This window comes from Notolabrus celidotus, chromosome 23 (assembly GCF_009762535.1).
Source record: "Notolabrus celidotus isolate fNotCel1 chromosome 23, fNotCel1.pri, whole genome shotgun sequence".
Classification (NCBI taxonomy): domain Eukaryota; kingdom Metazoa; phylum Chordata; class Actinopteri; order Labriformes; family Labridae; genus Notolabrus; species Notolabrus celidotus.
The window spans coordinates 15,337,990-15,356,233 of record NC_048294.1 but is presented as its reverse complement, the minus strand read 5'-3'; the positions used below and the strand labels follow the sequence as shown (position 1 = coordinate 15,356,233).

The 18,244-nt window shown below is 39.9% G+C and overlaps 2 protein-coding genes across 4 annotated transcripts in view; one reads left to right on the top strand and one right to left on the bottom strand.

Moving 5' to 3' along the window:
- The window catches only part of kcnip4 (Kv channel interacting protein 4), a 184,704-nt gene that overhangs the window by 40,300 nt on the left and 126,160 nt on the right, over positions 1–18,244 (top strand). The window lies entirely within an intron of this gene.
- On the bottom strand, positions 6,956–17,252 carry LOC117807248 (myosin heavy chain, fast skeletal muscle-like). Its single transcript, XM_034676437.1, has 39 exons — positions 17,046–17,252; positions 16,829–16,972; positions 16,578–16,734; positions 16,461–16,488; positions 16,268–16,373; positions 16,078–16,170; positions 15,923–15,986; positions 15,748–15,846; positions 15,549–15,652; positions 15,289–15,427; positions 15,049–15,167; positions 14,586–14,735; positions 14,309–14,479; positions 13,917–14,217; positions 13,705–13,775; positions 13,514–13,601; positions 13,275–13,392; positions 13,068–13,191; positions 12,373–12,509; positions 12,031–12,286; positions 11,707–11,949; positions 11,447–11,623; positions 11,221–11,366; positions 11,038–11,128; positions 10,564–10,953; positions 10,339–10,465; positions 10,132–10,250; positions 9,848–10,044; positions 9,540–9,723; positions 9,275–9,440; positions 9,028–9,152; positions 8,604–8,912; positions 8,308–8,511; positions 8,097–8,222; positions 7,845–8,015; positions 7,635–7,739; positions 7,445–7,540; positions 7,192–7,323; positions 6,956–7,054 (listed from the first exon to the last, which is right to left on the bottom strand). Exons 1-39 carry the CDS (start codon positions 17,250–17,252, stop codon positions 7,034–7,036), a joined length of 5,805 nt encoding a protein of 1,934 aa, XP_034532328.1. The 3' UTR covers positions 6,956–7,033.

The following is an 18,244-nucleotide window of genomic DNA, read 5'->3' as shown; positions in this document are numbered from 1 at the left end:
CCATGTTCCATCTGTCAACGTGGAAGTGGAGTTCATTACCTTTTATCTTCAGCTAGTCAGTAAGTGAAGCTTTAATTGTTTTGCTTCCACTTTTGGGCAGCTGTCATTAGGGTTGCAAAATTCCGGGAATTTTCAAAGTTGGAAACAACCAGATTTCATGCAAGTACAGTTGAATATCTATGCTAGTCCTCAATCACATGCACATAGATCACTGCTTACTGCAGGGCTATTGAGACCATGCCCCCTACAAGCACTGTGCATTCCTCCATCACATGCACAGATGATTTCTAGAATCCTGCAGAGGCTAGGTTTCAGAAGCTTGAGGGAAGATGCTTTTTTATTTGCATGTTGAATGGGACTTTTTTGGAGGGAGAGGGGCTCTTTTCATTTAAAATTTTGAACGGGACTTAGTTGAGATTGCATTTTTTGTTCATTTTTGAATGGGTTGGGTCGGGGGATGAGTATTATTTAACTCAACATTCATGTTTTCGTTCTTCAAAAAAAGAATTGATTGTTCAGTAAAATATTTAACACTTGATAAAGTTCTACTTACAAATAACTGTTTTAATTGTATTATTTTGGATGGATCTCGGCTTATAACAAAACAAATATTTATGCTTGGATATGATACCTTTCCATTAAAACACCCTCAATTCCCAGTTAATTCCCATAAATTCCCATTAATTCCAATAATTCCCATGGAAAGTTTACAATTTGGAATATTTCCAAAATTCCCCAGCTTAACTTCCCATGGAAATTTACCAGAAACTCTCTGGAAATTTACAGGAAATTTTCCACCCCTTTGCAACCCTAGCTATCATGTCATTCATCTTTTTATATAGTATTTACGTCAGACCAAGACAGCACAGTGTTTTAATTAGAAAGTACCAAACATTATACATGGATGCTTGTGACATTTCTGAAATGTACTAATTATTTAGATGCCAAAGTGTTCCAGCTCTATTGAACTTGATCACAAAATTTGATTCAGTGCTACTCACATTCTATTAATAACCCCATGCTTGCACTGGTATTTTATTTTTAATGTAGTGGGTCAGCAACCGGAGCTCCTGATTGGTTGAATGGGTCCTGATACATTGAGACAGCTGCACTGTTATTTGAAGATCACATGAGGTGGAATGGTTTAACACCTCCTTGTTTACTACACGACTACAGCTGCGTTATTAGTCATCTGAAACTGTTGGTGCTTTAGCATGTTTGCTAATAGGATGCCTTATCTGTTGTGCTGTCTTTTTAGTTACATTTTTGGGCATTTTCGCCTTTATTGGATAGGAAAGCTGAGGAGAGACAGGACATGTGGGGAGTAGAGAGCAGGGGAAGCCTGGGAGTTGAACCGGTGGCCGCTGCGATGAGGACTACAGCCTCGGGACTACTAGCCCAACGGGACCCCATGCTTACCAATTTCCAGCACTGCTCTCTATTTGTTGACTCCTGATACCATTAGCATAACAAATCAGACATGTTCAAAGTCAGGGCACCTGCATGCATTATCAGGCTGCAGGAGTCCCATGTATTAGCTTCTTGCCCTCAATTTATAAGATACACAGCAGCAGGCTTGGCTGTTTGATAAGCCCAGCTATTACACAGAGGGTCACCTATTCTGCTAACAGATAACACACAGAACTGTCTTTGGTTCAGAGATGCACAGGGTTTGTCTTTGATCCATGCAGCTGAAAAATTGTCCCAACCAGTATTTTCCCCATTCAGTATGACACAAATAGGATTTTTTTTTCTATTCTGATGTACTCCAGTTCACAGTCTCAAATCTGAAACATGACAATTCCAAAAAGTCACATTAGACTTCATACAACTTTGATTCCCCTCCAGCACATTTTCTGTCATGGTGGCTGCGTAACATACACACAGTTTGGCGGTACTCTTGAGCATGAAGGACATTGTTGAGTGGAAGGATAATGAGGTGTTGGACCTCGTGAGGATTTATAGAAATGCTCCAAGCGAAAATTCAAATGCCTTTTATGACCGATCCATGTTCCATGAAAGGATATCAAAGCTTCGGCTGGACAGGATCACAGGTGAATGTGGCTCCAATGTCGGCACCAAACCAAAAGCCGTAGGGATCAGTCCAATCATCCAGAGAATTCAACAAAAGGAGCATTCATAGTTGATCTTAGGTATGTCATCTTTTCACTGAAATCTGATCTCAATAATACATCAGAATTTAGAATTTGCCCTTTTTGTGTGTTTGTCAAAGGGAATAACAACAAGGCTGGATGCCCCTCAAAAGAGCGCTAGAAGCCAATTTAATCATTTCTTACAATAAAAAATGAAAACATTATAAAGTATTTAAGTTTGAAGTGGGACGATATCAGGCTCATCTAGTTTGGGGCTAAAATGTCCTAAAAATAGACCGTTTCATGAAAGGCCCCTTCTCAGCTTTGTATGAATGGACACAAAGCCAGTTTCCCTTATCAAAGTCTCGTTTGAGAGCCTTCATCTCCCCAAATAGTCTCCGCAAGAGACTAGAGTATAGATAAAACACTGCCTCTGCATTCGAGGAGCAATGACAGAGATATACAGAACTGTATTCTCTCTGGAGGGAAAGTGAGATTGCATTTCAGGCTTCATTGTTCTGTTATAAGTATCCGATCAGCAGATTTATAATAAAGGGGATTATCTAGTTTTCGGTAATGACCTTTTCCAAACACACTGCCTAATTCTAAAGAATGGTTATGAATGCAAATGATCGCTCTCTGCATTGGGCATCCTGATAGGCATATAGATCATAATTTCAAACCTGCCATATGTTCGATATGATGATCCATTACTCTGTTTTTGCACAGATTATACTCACTCTGTCTGAGTGCTCCGTAAAGCGCATACAAAGCAGGAGGAATGGATTTTAATGTGAGGAGGCATCCCATATGCTTTTCAGCAGTGCCCTAAGGGAGCAATTGTGCTAACATTAGTGCTCTGATGTCATAAGCAATTCATTACTGTCTGCAGATATCGACCTGGCTCTTATCTGCAGTGACACCCTGCATTGTCACATCTACCAGTGACCTCGTGATTCAAAAAGAGACAAATTTGCTGGCTCCGACTGTTTCCGAACTAGCAGCTTTCCCACTTTCCCAAGAAAGCTTATGACCTCTGTCAACACTTTGAAGTGAAGTAGTCATATGCTTTATACACTTCACTTTTCATTTACTCAGCCAGAACAGAACTACACAATTTGGTGTCGTCTCATCTGCAAAATGGTTGAAGTTGTAATGATTAGTTTTGACATCTTAGCTTTTCCAGTAAGGCAGCTGCTGGACTCTCTGTCAATGTCAAATTTCATTGGCTTTCAGTCACATGTGCTTAGTATAAAAATCACTGTGAACCTTCACACGTGTTTCTTACACTTAACCATGTACTTAACCAAAGTTACAAAGCTAAATCAGAGTTATATCAACTAATCAATCAATCAAGCTTTATTTATATAGCACATTTCATACAAATCAAATGCAATCCAAAGTGCTTTACAGCGATTGAAAAACAAGAAAGAAGCAGAAGTAAAACAATGGCAAGACATATTAGGGGAAAATAATAATAATGGTAATAATAAAAAATAGTACTAATAAAAATAAAAATAAAAATAGAATAAAATAGAGACTAAAATAGAGACTAATGCACACCAACAATAAGAAATGTGTTATTAAAATGAGTTAAAGCATCAGAATTAAGAATACAAATAGTTAAAATAGTTTTTAAAAGGATAAGAGTTGAAAATAAAACTAAGGCTAAAAAATATAAATAAAAACTGAGTAGATAAATGAAATAAATAATTGAATGAATAGATAAATAAAAATAGAACAAGATAACAGTTAAAAATGCTAAAATAATAAAGCAGCATTTAAATCAATATTACAGTAAAAGGTAAGTAATAAAATTGTTAAACCCTACATTAAAGCCAGACTGAGTAAATATGGTTTTAGTTTACGTTTAAAAGTCTCAATATCTCTGTCAGCTCCTCTCAGATCCTCCAGCAGGCTGTTCCATAGTTTGGGAGCGTAGTGGCTGAAAGCAGCGTCACCAAATGTTTTTGTTCTGCTCTCAGGGACAGCTAAAAGAGAGGAGCCGGAGGATCTGAGAGGCCTTCCTGGTTTATACACTAAAAACATCTCTGATATATAGTATGGTGCATGGCCATGCAGCGCCATATAGTATGGTGTCATCAAGAAATGTTTAAATATGTATGATTTTTCATGAATTTTCAAGAAGATTTGCCATGATAAAATAAAACGTGATTAAAAAACTTTATGTACACCAATTTGGAAATATCATCTTGGTCTTATAATACTGATCAATCAGTCATGAAGATGTTCGTTGTATCCAGCCTTGGTATTTTTTTTCATAACTGAAGATGCTTATAAACATTTAAATTTAACAAAACTACATAAATACAGTTTTTGTCTTCCTGCTTAGTCAGCAGTAGCAATGGTTATCTATCACTGGTCATTGATTTTTAGTTGGTACTGCAGCCCTGTACTTAGATGTTAGCCTTTGCATTAACTCCCAGATCACTAACTCCATCTGTCCAAGAAGAGCAGCACAAATCTTGTGTTTCATTGGGCACTTTGTCATTACTAATGTCAAAAAACACCAGTAGACCCTGTGTTTTTTCATCCTTATATGCTCTTTACAAATTGGCTAACCTTTTTCCTAATGGCAGCTTAACAAAATCGATCAACCGTTTTCCCTAATGGCAGCATTTGTGCACTTCATCTTTCCATAAAGGTTACTATAGCAGCCGTTTTGCTTGATAGCTTCAAAGTGGCCTGCATCTCCTGAGGCTGGGCTCTTTTAAACACACAATGTGGACCCAATGTTGAAAGCGATTTCAGTCTGGAGAACAATTCCTTTTACCATGTGGGACCACGAACATTGGAAATCCTTTCCAATTCTTTTGGAAATGTACAACTACTCAGCATTTTGTTTTTTACTCTTTGGCAGCAGTTTTGAGCCTTTAGCGACTATAAACTCCATGTGGAGAAAAAAAGAGCTGCACTGTGCCCATTCTCTGACTTTATTACATTCACCCCGACAGAAGTGTGAGACAGACACTCAACAGCCCACTCATCCATTCCTTTACATGAGGGTGTTTTAAAAAGCAGATTTATTATGGTCATGTAAGGCCAGATGCTAAAAAAAATGTGTAATTTCATGTTGCAGCATCACATCCAGGTTTTAACTGCCTCTGTAGAAGTGCTATGGATTCAGAGGTAATGGTTAGAGCACAGTCTGTACATTTTTCAAGCTTTTTGTTCATTTAGTTACTATTTTCTTCTGCGACTGCCTCTGCTCTGTGAGTGTCCAATTTTTCTGTCATTGTGCATGTTTGGCAGTGATGCATCATATTACCACCTCATCTTTGAGGCTCACAACATTGTGTATTCAGTAAGCAACTCTGGGCCAGGAGCCCAGACTTAACTGTTATTTGAGAGTGAATGCATTACCCTTAGTCTCAGGATATCTACTGTTTCCAGTTATTTCTCCTCTTACTATTGAAATCAACTGCAGTGGAAATGTTTACGCAGGCACTCTCTGAGGATTTATTCCTATGTACTCTAACCGCACACACAATTGATACTGCGGTTAGAACCACCCTCCAGCTTTCTATGCACTCAGCAGAATGTCCTGTGTTGAAGCCGTGTGACTCATGATGATGAGATTTTTTTTTATTGCGTTTTATATGGGATACACTGGTGCCTGGTTGTTGGATTCATGCTTATTTGCATGTTCTGTTGTAATGATCATGTAAGCTTTGCTTGAATCATGAATGCAAGTTTTGTAATTTTCCACTAGACTGCATCACCCATGTGAGAAGGATGCATATTTCCCAAAAGTCCTAGAAATAACTAAAATAAAAAAATCAATTCATTAAGATAATTAGCTGCCAAGTGTTTTCATTATCACCATCAGTACAAAGTATCAAATACATTTTTAATATTTTCATGGTGTTGTTTTTTGCGCTTGAGTACTAATCTGAAGTTTGTTAACCATCATCAATCATTCCAACTCCTTTATCCATGCACCACGGGGCCCTCATTGCAACATCACATCATCCACATCGTATCACATTCTCAATTCAGCACCACACCTATCTGAGCATCAGGAGTCTCACATTTTTATTTGTGACTCACGTTTTAATGCCGTCCTCTTTCATCTCTGTTTCATCAATATCAGATTTCCACACATACAGAGAAGAAAAGAGGTTACGTCCTCATACTCAGTTTTAAAATTGAAGCGCACCATGGCGTCTCAGACAACAGCAGAGCTTGTTGTAATGAATAATACAATCATCAGGTTTCCTTGCTGCCCACTGTTTGTGTCACCCTTTTCCACTTCTGTCATAGCAAGTCTCTTTCTTTGTCCCAATTCAGGTTTGCTTCCTTTCAAAGGATGCATTTTAAGACATAGTGTCACAGTGGTGTGGCAAGGCTGTCCATTTTGTAACCTTCTTGAGAAATGCATCCTCCAGAAAAGAAAAAGAACATCCATCAGGAGCAAGCTTAGTGCTTAAATATTCTCAACCAATGTTGAGATATTTGCGCAACTTTAGACCAGATGAAGGACCTCAGGCAGTCGAGGCATACACTTGAAAATCAACAAATTTAATTTTTAACTAAATGAAATACTTATTGTTATGTGGGACATTTCATATTATCTTTATCTATCTTTATGATTAATGCAAAAAATTCATGCATGTACGTTGAATTGTGTTGAGGGACAAGCCTTTTGAAATTTGGAAAATTGAAGGTTGCACTATTGAGCCATTTTTGTGACTTTTTGCACGGAAGCAAAAGAATATCACATTTTCCACCTGGCCTGATGTGATGAGTGTGTCAACTTTAATGAGTGTTCGGGAATGTTGAAGGCTCCAAAAAGGCAATTCAATGCGAGGGAAGAAAGAAAGAAAGAAAGAAGTCGGTGCTTGGGCTCTAAAAAAGTTTTATTGTGGTTTATTCACATCATATTATATGATAGGAGATAACCCATCAGCTGGAATGCTTCACTCAGCTGCGTCTTTTCCCTGTAAAAAATAAATAAATGAATCACTACATTTTCACAGTACATCCCTGAATACATATATACAAAAATTGCTTGATGAAACTTGAAATACAGGGAAACTTATCAGTTCAGATTTTGAATTTCTAAATATAGTTTTACCTTGCCAGAGTCACGGCTCTTAACTCTCAGTTTGTTAACCTGGGACTCAGCGATGTCGGCACGCTCCTCAGCCTCCTCAAGCTCATGCTGAATCTTCCTGCACTTGGACAGATGAACATTGGCCTGTTCCTCCTGAAAAACGCAGAAGACGACACAATGAAATTTTCAAATGTTATCAAACTTTACATAAAGACAAAATTTTGTCAGATGATTTTTGTTTGAACATGTGTGAAAACCAATCCGATGTCCTTACCGCTTCCTCAGACTGCCTCTTGTAGGCCTTCACCTTGAGCTGCAGCTTGTCAACCAGATCCTGCAGCCTGGTGACATTCTTCTTGTCCTCCTCAGTCTGCAATAAAAACAAAATAGAGATTTAGATTTGTATTTATTTCAAATTGTGTTTTATTTATTAAAATGTTACATCTTAATAAAAGTGACTTTACCTGATAGGTGAGCTCCTTCACTCTCCTCTCATATTTGCGGACACCCTTAACTGCATCAGCTCCACGTCTCTGCTCACCCTCAACTTCAGCCTCCAACTCACGCACCTTCAGAAAACAAAAGTACAGTAAGTAATGTAAAATAAACCTATTTTTAAAAAATGATTTAACCTCTTGACTCAGTTGTCCAAATTCTTAACACAGCCTTCTTACCCGAGACTCAAGTTTCTGGAGCTGCTTCTTGCCTCCCTTCATGGCCAAGTTCTCAGCCTCATCCAGGCGGTGCTGCAGGTCCTTAACAGCAACCTCGAGGTTCTTCTTCATTCTCTCCAGGTGAGCGCTGGTATCCTGCTCCTTCTTCAGCTCCTCAGCCATCATAGCAGCCTAATGATAACAGAATTTAACACTGGTGAGAAAGACAACTCATCATGACCAAAAATTAAGAATGAATGAAAGTACACCTACATCAGTGATGGCCTTCTTGGCCTTCTCCTCTGCATTCCTTGCTTCCTGAACAGTGTCATCCACTTCACCCTGAACCTGGACCAGGTCAGCCTCAAGCTTTTTCTTGGTGTTCAGAAGACTTGTGTTCTAAAAATTTAGAAATAAAGAGTTATTATTTCCCCAATAAAAATGGTATGAATGCAGAAAGTGGCGGATATAAAAGAATAGTCACCTGTGAGTGCAGAAGTCCAACACGCTCACTTGCGTCCACCAGCTCCTGCTCCGCAACTTTGCGGCATCTCTCTGTCTGTTCCAGACCAGCTCTGAGTTCCTCAATTTCAGCCATCATGAGACCGTTCCTGCGATCCACCATTGCAGCTTGTTCTTTGAGGTCTTCCTGGGCTCTCACAGCATCATCAAGGTGCAGTTGTGCATCCTAGTGAAAAATGTCAGGAAAATATGAAGATGACTGCTAAAATGAAAGAGAACTGACCACAAACTCTGCACAGTCTCTGTGTGCTACAGTACCTTGAGCTGTGCCTGCACATTCCTCAGCTGCTTCTGGGACTCAGCAGCCTGGCGATTGGCATGGCTCAGCTGAATCTCCATCTCGTTCAGGTCTCCCTCCATCTTCTTCTTGATTCTCAGGGCATCATTCCTGCTCCTGACCTCAGAATCCAGAGTGCTCTGCATGGAGTCAGTCACCCTCTGGCTGTTCCTCTTGATCTGTTCCATCTCCTCGTCTTTCTCTGCAATCTTCCTGTCCACCTCACCCTTGATCTGGTTGAGCTCCAGCTGGACACGCAGGATCTTAGACTCTTCATGTTCCAGAGTTCCCTAGTGACAGAAAAGATAATTATTAATCTCAATGTTCCTACCTTTTGTAAAGTATCTGACAACAGATTAAAATATTTTTGATTTTACAGAAGATTTCTCCAGAAAAAAAGTATACCTCAGCCTCCTCAAGAGCAGTCTGGATCTCAGACTTCTCAGTCTCCACCTGCTTCTTGGACTTCTCCAGCTCATGGATGCTCTTGCCAGTCTCACCGATCTGTTCAGTCAGATCTGAGATCTCCTCTGCAGAGAAATGTATGTGTTTTATAATATTAAGCCTCAAAATGTAAAATGAGCATTGAATAGAAGACAGAAATACAGCCTTTTTTAGCATAGTGTGTCGGAAGTATGTAGTGAGAACTTACGCTGCAGGTTCTTGTTTTCACGCTTCATGGTCTCCAGCTGATCCAGAGCTTCCTCGTATGAGTTCTTCATCTTGAAGAGCTCAGTGCTGAGAGAACGAGCCTCCTTCTGAGCTCCCTCAAGCTCTGCCTGTCCCTCCTCGTACTTCTGTTTCCATTCTGCCAAAACCTGAAGTGCAATTCATTCTCTCAGTAACTGATCAAAACAATGTTGAAATGCATCGTGGTTTCTTGGATTTCATGTAGAGCTGACAGAAGTTAACATTACCTTGTCAAAGTTCCTCTGCTTCTTGTCCAGGTTGGCAGCCAGAGCGTTAGCTCTCTCCACATCAATCATGAGGTCCTCCACCTCACTCTGGAGCCTCTGTTTGGTCTTCTCCAGAGAGGCACACTTGGAATTGACAGCCTCAATCTGCTCCTCAGCCTCCTGAAGGCGCTGGGCAAGCTTTTTCCTGTGTGAAAATTGTGTGGTTGGTCTCAGTGAAAACATGGAACTTACAAACACTGACAATATTTTTACATAATAATAATAATAATTCAAATATTTCTTCATGTGTTGTATGAAAATGAACTCACTTGGCTTCCTCAAGCTCCTCAGTGCGCTGGATAGCATCAGTTTCATACTTGGATCTCCACTGAGCTACCTCACTGTTGGCCTTGGACATTCCACGCTGCAGCTCAGCCTTTGCCTCCTGCTCCTCCTCAAACTGCTCCCTCAGCAGGTCGCAGTCATGGCGGGCCGATTGCACTCCATGAGCAAGAGCATTCTTGGCCTAATGTATGAAATCATATTCTGAGTGAAACATGTTTCTATAAATCACACGTACAAAGTTATCTTAACAAAGTCACATTTTTCTTACCTTAACCTCCTCCTCAATCTGTCTCTTCAGCTCCTCAATCTGCTGAGTGAAGGCCTGTTTGCCCCTGGTCAGTTGGGAGACAAGAGCCTCTTTCTCTTCAATTTGACGGCTGAACTCACCTTGTTAGAAAGATGTGTTGAAATATTAGTTTGTGTCACACTTTAACAACAATGGAAAAAACACCTTTCAGTTAAAATTTGTAGATACCATTTTCTGTCAGGAGACGTGCTTTCTGTGCACCCATGTCATTGTTTTGACGGACATTTTCATCATTCTTGGTCTTCAGTTCACTGAATTGGTCCTCAAGGGTACGGCACATCTTCTCAAGATTTCCCTAATGAGAAAAAGAGACATTGAATTAGTGATCAGATTTCCTTTTAATATCTATGACATTGTTCAATGTACTAACTTTGTCATGTATGATATATGTACCTTTGCTTTAGCTACAGCCTCCATGTTGCTGGAGAGATCATCAATCTCCATCTTGTATTCGCTCTTCTCCTTCTCCAGCTTCTGCTTGACACGCTGGAGGTTATCGATCTGCTCTCCCAGCTCAGCAACGCTGTCGGCCTGCTTCTTGCGAAGAGCTGCAGCTGTGGCTTCATGCTGCAGAGTGGACTCCTCAAGATCACGACGGAGCTTCTGGAACTCAGCTTCACGCTTCTTGTTCATCTCAATCTGAGCAGCAGTGGCACCACCAGCCTCCTCCAGCCTCTCACTGATCTCCTCAAGTTCCCTGGAGAGGTCAGCTCTCTGCTTCTCAACCTTGGCACGAGCAGCCCGCTCAGCCTCAATCTCCTCCTCCAGTTCCTCAATACGGGCCTGGAGAATGTAGGTATGTCGTCTTTCAGTAAACTTTTACTTAACTTAAAAATGTATGCATTTTCTTTTAACACAATATGTCACCTGAAGCTCCTTGATCTTCTTCTGAAGCTGAGCACCCATTGACTGCTCATCCTCAATCTTGCTGAGGAGCTGGCTGATCTCAAAGTCCTTCCTGTGGGGATTACACAAGATCATTTTAAGAGCTTGTGTGTTTGGCTATAATCTTTCAGTATTATTTTTGGTAGAATTGAAAGACAATGTTACTTTTTCAGTTTCTCATCAGACTGCTGCTTGTCATTCTCAAGATCCATGATGGATTCCTGAGCCAGTTTCAGATCACCCTCAAGCTTTCTCTTGGCTCTCTCAAGGTCCATACGCAGCTTCTTCTCTTGCTCCAGAGAACCCTCAAGCTGAACAGTAATATAAGTTTTTAATGACGAGGCTCATCACCCATGTTAATTTGCAAAGCTGAGTGACTATTAAAACTTACATCATCCACTTGCTGTTCAAGCTTGGTCTTGGCCTTGGTCAGAGTGTTGACTTTGTCTTCCTCTGCCTGCAGATCATCAAGAGTCTGCTGATGAGCCTCCTGAAGGGCTTTCTTTTCCTTGGTCAGCTTAGCAATGCTCTCATCCTGAGAGGCCATCTCTTCAGTCAGGTTCTTCACCTAAATTAGTAAGCAAAACATTGTTTATATGTGGTAATCTCTGGATTGTACTTAATGTGCAAGATATTCAGTTGTTCCCAAACCTTGTTCTCAGTGGCATGTTTCTCCTTCTCCACTTTGGCCAAGGTAAGCTCCAGGTCATCAATGTCCTTCTTGAGCTCAGAGCATTCATCTTCCAGCTTTCTCTTCTTGGCAGTGAGCTCAGCATTGATTTCCTCCTCATCCTCCAGTCTCTCAGTTGTCTCTTTGAGTTTGGCCTCCATCTGGATCTTGCTTTTGATGAGTCCCTCACATCTCTCCTCAGCATCTGACAGATTTTCTCCTTCCTGGTTTGCAATAGAAAAAAAGGTTGTTTGCAGATCCACATTATGCTAACAGAAGGAGACAGAATATAAATGTATACTTACTGATGCGACTTGCAGCTGCAGGTCATTCTTCTCCTGCACGAGGGAGACCATCTTCTCCTCCAGTTCCTTCTTTTTGGCCAGGGCAGCAGCAAGATCTGTCTTCATCTTGTCGTAGTTCTCCTTCATCTGACTCAGCTCCTTCTCAGTTTCAGCGCTCTTCAGCAGAGGCTTGATCTTGTAGTACACCTTCATCCATGGCCAGTGTTTGACATTCATGAATGAGCGGACGTTGTACTGGATGGTATAGATGGCTTCTCTGTGGACAAGAAACAGCTGTTACGGACAATGTCGTTCTTTGACTTTTCCATAGTTTTATTTTTATACAATTTGTTTTCAACATACCTCCTCTCTGTCATCTTAACATACTCCTTTCTCATGACGTAACCACGGCACAAAGCTTGAGTCATTGTGACCAAAGATGCCAGTTTTTCATCTCTCATCTCCTCAAGGGTACCCAGGAGACCAGCCTTGAAGAACACCTTGATAAATAGAAAACAGTAATTTATGGTTCATTTTGCATCATACACTACTCTAACACCAAATACTCCACTTTAGGACCTGGAAAGTGTGCACCCCATTCAATATAAATCTCTCACATGTAAAAAAAAAAAAGAATACTTCGGAGAATATTTTTCAATGTGCCAGAGATTAAGTTTCTTTTAAATTTCATACTGTAAAAAAACCAAGACATGTGTGCCACATGGCCAGTGGCAGTTATGCTTAAGATAACTTGAGACACATGTGGGAGCAGTAGCAGTTTTACAAGAGTGAATTGTTGACAAATTTCACTGGGGAGACACTTGTGAGAGTGAAGTTATTGTGATTGAACAGGCAAAAGTTCTTATATGTTCTATGCTGTTTCGCCTCATCTGCTTCTCTTTACTTGTTCCTTGGCCAGTGGCCTCAAACTCCATCACAATGTCTTCTAACTTGGAGATGTGATTTTTAATTAAGATTAAAAGCAAAATAAATTGCAACGTACATGTACCCTCCTTGGTAACTACAATTAAGTTAATTTATGTGAGAAGGGTGCTTACCTTGGTGTGTCCAAATCTGTACTCGTCATGGTTGACATCAATTGATCCAAGCAGCTTCTCTGAAGCCTTCTTGTTATCAATGAACTGTCCCTCAGGGATGACACTGGCATTCAGCACCTTGTATCTTTAAGGAGGGAGTTCATTATCAGTGTGAGCATTGTCTTTGTATCCACTGCATTAAATCTCCATTCATATTTCAATTGATACCTCTGCTTGAAATCAGCATAGACGATTCTGCTTGGGAAACCTTTTCTGCAGATTCTGATACCCTCCAGCACACCATTACACCTGAGCTGGTGGATGACCAGGAAGTTCTCCATAAGACCTGTTAAAAAAATGTATTATAGCAAATTTGTGTTAAATGATTGACACAAAATTAAATAACAAGAACCAGCAAAACCAAACTATTCCTCAAATAATCTATTTAGATTGTATTTTCCATGTACCTGGAGTCTTTGACTCATTTGGAATCAGGCAGCGCACAAAGTGAGGGTGGGTGCTCCTCAAGTTAGTCATCAGCTTGCCCAAGTTCTCCTGTGGATCCAAAATGTTAACTTGTCATGCGATATATCAGTGGTGCGTTTGTTTGTCATCTGAGAAATGATTGAATATCCAATTTTGCAATGGGAAACCTTACCCTGAACTGTGAAGACACAGTCTGCATAGAACCACCCTTCTTCTTGCCTCCCTTCTTTGCACCACCAGTCTCTGTTGACAATCAAGAAAATACTGTCAGAACTAGTAAAACAGTTCAGGTAAATCCATGCTAAAGTTTGTTAAAATCAACAAACAAAACACATTACATAAACCCAAATGATTTGTTATATATTGATGTTGTCACAATCATACCCTCAACTACAGGTGGATAGATAACAGGCATCAGTTTGACTGAGGACTTCTGGTACAGCTGAATGACAGACTCATTCAGTGGATCCTTGTTCTTGTCCAGCCAGCCAGCGATATTGTAGTCCACGGTACCAGCATAATGTACCAGGGAGAAGTGGGCCTCAGCCTTGCCCTTTGCGGGCTTTGGCTTCTCAAATGCTTTGTTTTTGCCAAGATGCTGGTCATACAGCTTGTTTTTGAAGGATGTGTCTGTTGCCTTGGGGAACATGCACTCCTCTTCAAGGATGGAGAAGATGCCCATGGGCTTGAAAAAAGAAGAAGGAAGTATATTATTAAAGGGAATAATAAGTAAAACTCAGAGTTACATAGTTACCGTAATGTAATGTAATCATTACCTTCTCAATCAGCTCAATGCAGGCAGCCAAGTCCATACCAAAGTCAATGAACTCCCAGACAATACCCTCCTTCTTGTACTCCTCTTGCTCCAGAACGAACATGGTGTGGTTGAAGAACTGTTGCAGTTTCTCATTAGTAAAGTTGATGCACAACTGCTCCAAGGTGTTGAACTGTGAGCAGAGAGATGAATCAGTTGTTATCTCAAAAACAAAGGGAATGATTGTTATATAGAAGGTCACAAAAGGAAAGCCAATGAAAATAAAATATGAAGCTTACATCAAAGATTTCAAAGCCAGCAATATCCAGCACACCAATGAAGAACTGTCTTGCTTGTTTGGTGTCCAACATCTGGTTGATACGGATAACCATCCACAAGAACATCCTCTCATAGATAGACTTGGCCAGGGCAGTCACTGAGTTTCCGACCTAAATAACAGGTATTATATGATTTTAGTCAGTCAAGAATTTCATTTAAAATACCAAGTTATTAGTTTTCTGAACTTTTGTTTATGAGATGAGTGACACCAAATATCTAAAATAAAAACTACATCCAAAATAGTACTCAGGATATGCTACAAAATACGTTTCATGTTTCATGTTTGAAACTCATAAAAAACATTATTACATTGAATTCCTTGTTTTAGTAAAAAAAAACAAAAACAAATGTAGTACCATAATACTTAAGTGGAACTAAAGTAACCCTAATTTTTGTTTATAGACATTGATATTTTATGCTTACCTGAGGTACAGTCTGTCCCTTGGTGACAAACTCATTTCCGACCTTCACTCTGGGATAGCACAGAGCCTTAAGCATATCAGCAGAGTTGAGACCCAGCAAGTAGGCAACCTTGTCAGCATCTGACAGAAATTAAATGACTTTAAGTTTGTACAGACAGCATGTGATAACGTCAGTCATGATAGAGGACAAGCTAGTCTAAAATAACATTTTGCAAGCATTAATTAACATATAGGAACTCACCCTCTGTGCCATCTGGCTCAGCCTGCTCCTCACGCTGCTTCTGCTTGAACTTCATGTTGCCATGGTGGAGCACAGCACCAGTCAATTTGTAGATGCCCATCTTCTCCTCACCAGTGAAGCCCAGGATATCAATAGCATTCTGTGTTTGAAATAAGTGTAAAAAGAAATCTTAATTTTCTGGAAATTTAGTAAAGGGCAATTTTGGTATTGCAAACATTCACAAAAATACATGTAAACATTTTGTAGTCACGGTCACGTACATCAGTGGCTTCCAGCTCAACTTTGTCATCAATGCTGGCCACAGTGATCTGACCCATGCTGCACATGGGGAAGTCATAGGGGTTGGATGAGATGAGTGCCATTTCTGGAAAACAAAGAAAAAGGTGGAGAGCTCAAAACATAGTTGTATAAGAAACTGAGGAGTAACACAGGGATATTTGAGTTCAGCTTTGTGTATACCAATCAGCTCAGGCTTGTGGTTGGTCATCATCTGGAAGAAGATGTGGTAGCCTCTTTCATCGGGAAGCTGGAATGTCACTCTAGACTTCTCCAGCAGATCTACAAATGTTCATAAGTCAAATCCTGGCCCAAATTTTGTCCTTGTTTTTTGGATGTATCACAGGATTTTACTTACATGTCTCAATATCAGCACTAGCCAGTTTGCCAGTTGTGCCGAAATGGATTCTGATGAATTTACCCTGTTTGGGGAAAAAGAGAGTTTTGACATTCATGAACATGGGCAATGTTTCACTAGACCTATCTGATTTGCAAAAATCCCAGCATACTTACAAAACGAGAGGAGTTGTCATTTCTCACAGTTTTGGCATTACCATAGGCCTCCAGCAGGGGATTGGCTGCAATAATCTGATCTTCAAGGGAACCCTGTAGTGAAGATTAAGAAGTGATTTGAGTTTTTCTTTTCTTTCCAATCGAATCATATGAAAGAACACTGAATTGTAACCATTAATCATGTTGATACTCCCACCTTTGATGTATCCCTCTTCTTGTCTCCACCAACTGAGATTGTTGCAAAGTACTGGATGACACGCTTGGTGTTCACAGTCTTTCCAGCACCAGATTCTCCACTAGGTATAGAAAAAGACTTTTAAAGACTTGTTCATTTTCATTGTCAAGATATAGAACTAAAAAATATCAACAAATACAAAACGTACGTGATCAAAACAGACTGGTTCTCCCTATCTGTTGAATAAAAAAACAACAAAGTTATTCATTCTGTTTTTCTTGCAGCAGAAAAATATAATATCTGACAAATGTTGTGTATGTCTTACCAGTAAGCATGAACTGATAAGCGTTGTCAGAGACGGAGAAGATGTGGGGTGGAGCCTCCATACGCTTCTTGCCTCTGTAGGCACTGACAACCTCTGAATCATACACTGGGAGCCATTTGTAGGGATTCACAGTGGCACAGAACAATCCAGAGTAGGTCTAAAAGGGGTTAGAAGGATCCAAAAATGACCCCAATGTTTCCTACATGTGAATCAAAGTGAAAAGCAAATTGTCATAAAGTTCATTTTCTTACGTAGATCATCCATGCTGCATAACGCTCTTTGAGGTTATAAAGCACAGAGGCTTCATTGAGATGGGTCATCATGGCCATGTCCTCAATTTTGTCGTACTTGGGAGGGTTCATTGGAGAGACGTCATCTTCCTTGACTGTCCTCTCCTGGAACAGGACAATTGTCAAATGAGAACTGATCAACTGAGGGAGCATTTGACTTTGTCTTAAAGATACCAACCTCCTGAGTGTCCAGGACTTTGACAACGACTTTGCCGCCATCCTTGCTGATGATTGTTCCCTTCAGGTACAGCTCTTTGGCATCAGCCACATAGCAGGCGGACTTGGCATCAAATGGTTTGCTTTGAGCCTCAATCCTCTCCCTCTCCGGCTTACGGAGGTAAATGGCGGCTTTGCCATAAGTGGCCATCTCCGCGTCTGTACTCATGGTTGCGGTTTGTTTCTATACAGGAATTACCAAAAAGAGAAATAAAATGTCTTTAACTTGTATCAGCCTGCAGAGCTCATTATAACCAAGTTTACGTAATAAATATCACTTTTAAATGAATGGAATTCCTTGGAAAAGTAAAACGTATGCACATTGAAACCTTGTTCCAACATTCTTACATTAAGTTTTTAAATGTCATAACAGAATAAGCTGATAAAGGAATCAAAGTCTAGCATCATTATAATTCATCCAGATCTTTGTATGAACAACTTTGGTCATTAAATGCAATATCTGTACAGAGAAAAGAATGAAATTCCAAGTTTTTCTTACCTGACCCTCTCTCTCTTAAATTGTCTTATTCACCAATCCTGTTTAAAGCAATTTGTTACATTTGTTAGGGTAGGTGTAAAATCATAGAATCACCAAATAATGCCTTGGATTTAACTTTTATCATGTCAAAACATTGTAAATGGGTCTGATGCATTGAAGAACGCAGCCTTACCACAAGCAGGAACCGACAGATCTGCTGTGACACACCTTCTCCTGGAGGCCTACTTATATTGTATGGTGTTTGCTGACACGTATAAAGTTAAATGTGGATCGTTTCCAAATGTGGTATGGAAATGCACACTGATGTGGTGATGATTTAAATGGCGTTGACAGGATGTACATCTAATGTTTCAGGTTTCATTTAGTCTAGGAAACATTGGATTTATGCTCGATCATTACTTGTATTCTGGTTTACTTTGAGCTCTCGGACATCTAGTATGTATGTGTACAGATTAAAAAAAATATCTGTTAGTTTTTGGTTTTGATTAAATTAAGTACAATATTTAGGAAACCAAATTTGCCCTGTTCCAAAATATAATCTACATATATTTTATTGTCTTTTATTTTTGTACAGTCAATTAATCTATGGACATAGTCGGTAGCTTATTATTTTTTAAATGGCATCCACATCCTTTAAAATAATTCATCATCACTGATATTGA

Coding starts and splice junctions, on each gene's coding strand:
- LOC117807248 (XM_034676437.1), bottom strand. CDS start 17,252: ATGAGTACAGACGCGGAGATGGCCACTTATGGCAAAGCCGCCATTTAC. Junction 16,973..17,045: donor AAGTCCTGGACACTCAGGAG/GTTGGTATCTTT, acceptor GTCCTGTTCCAG/GAGAGGACAGTCAAGGAAGA. Junction 10,045..10,131: donor AGATTGAGGAGGAGGTTAAG/GTAAGAAAAATG, acceptor TTCATACATTAG/GCCAAGAATGCTCTTGCTCA.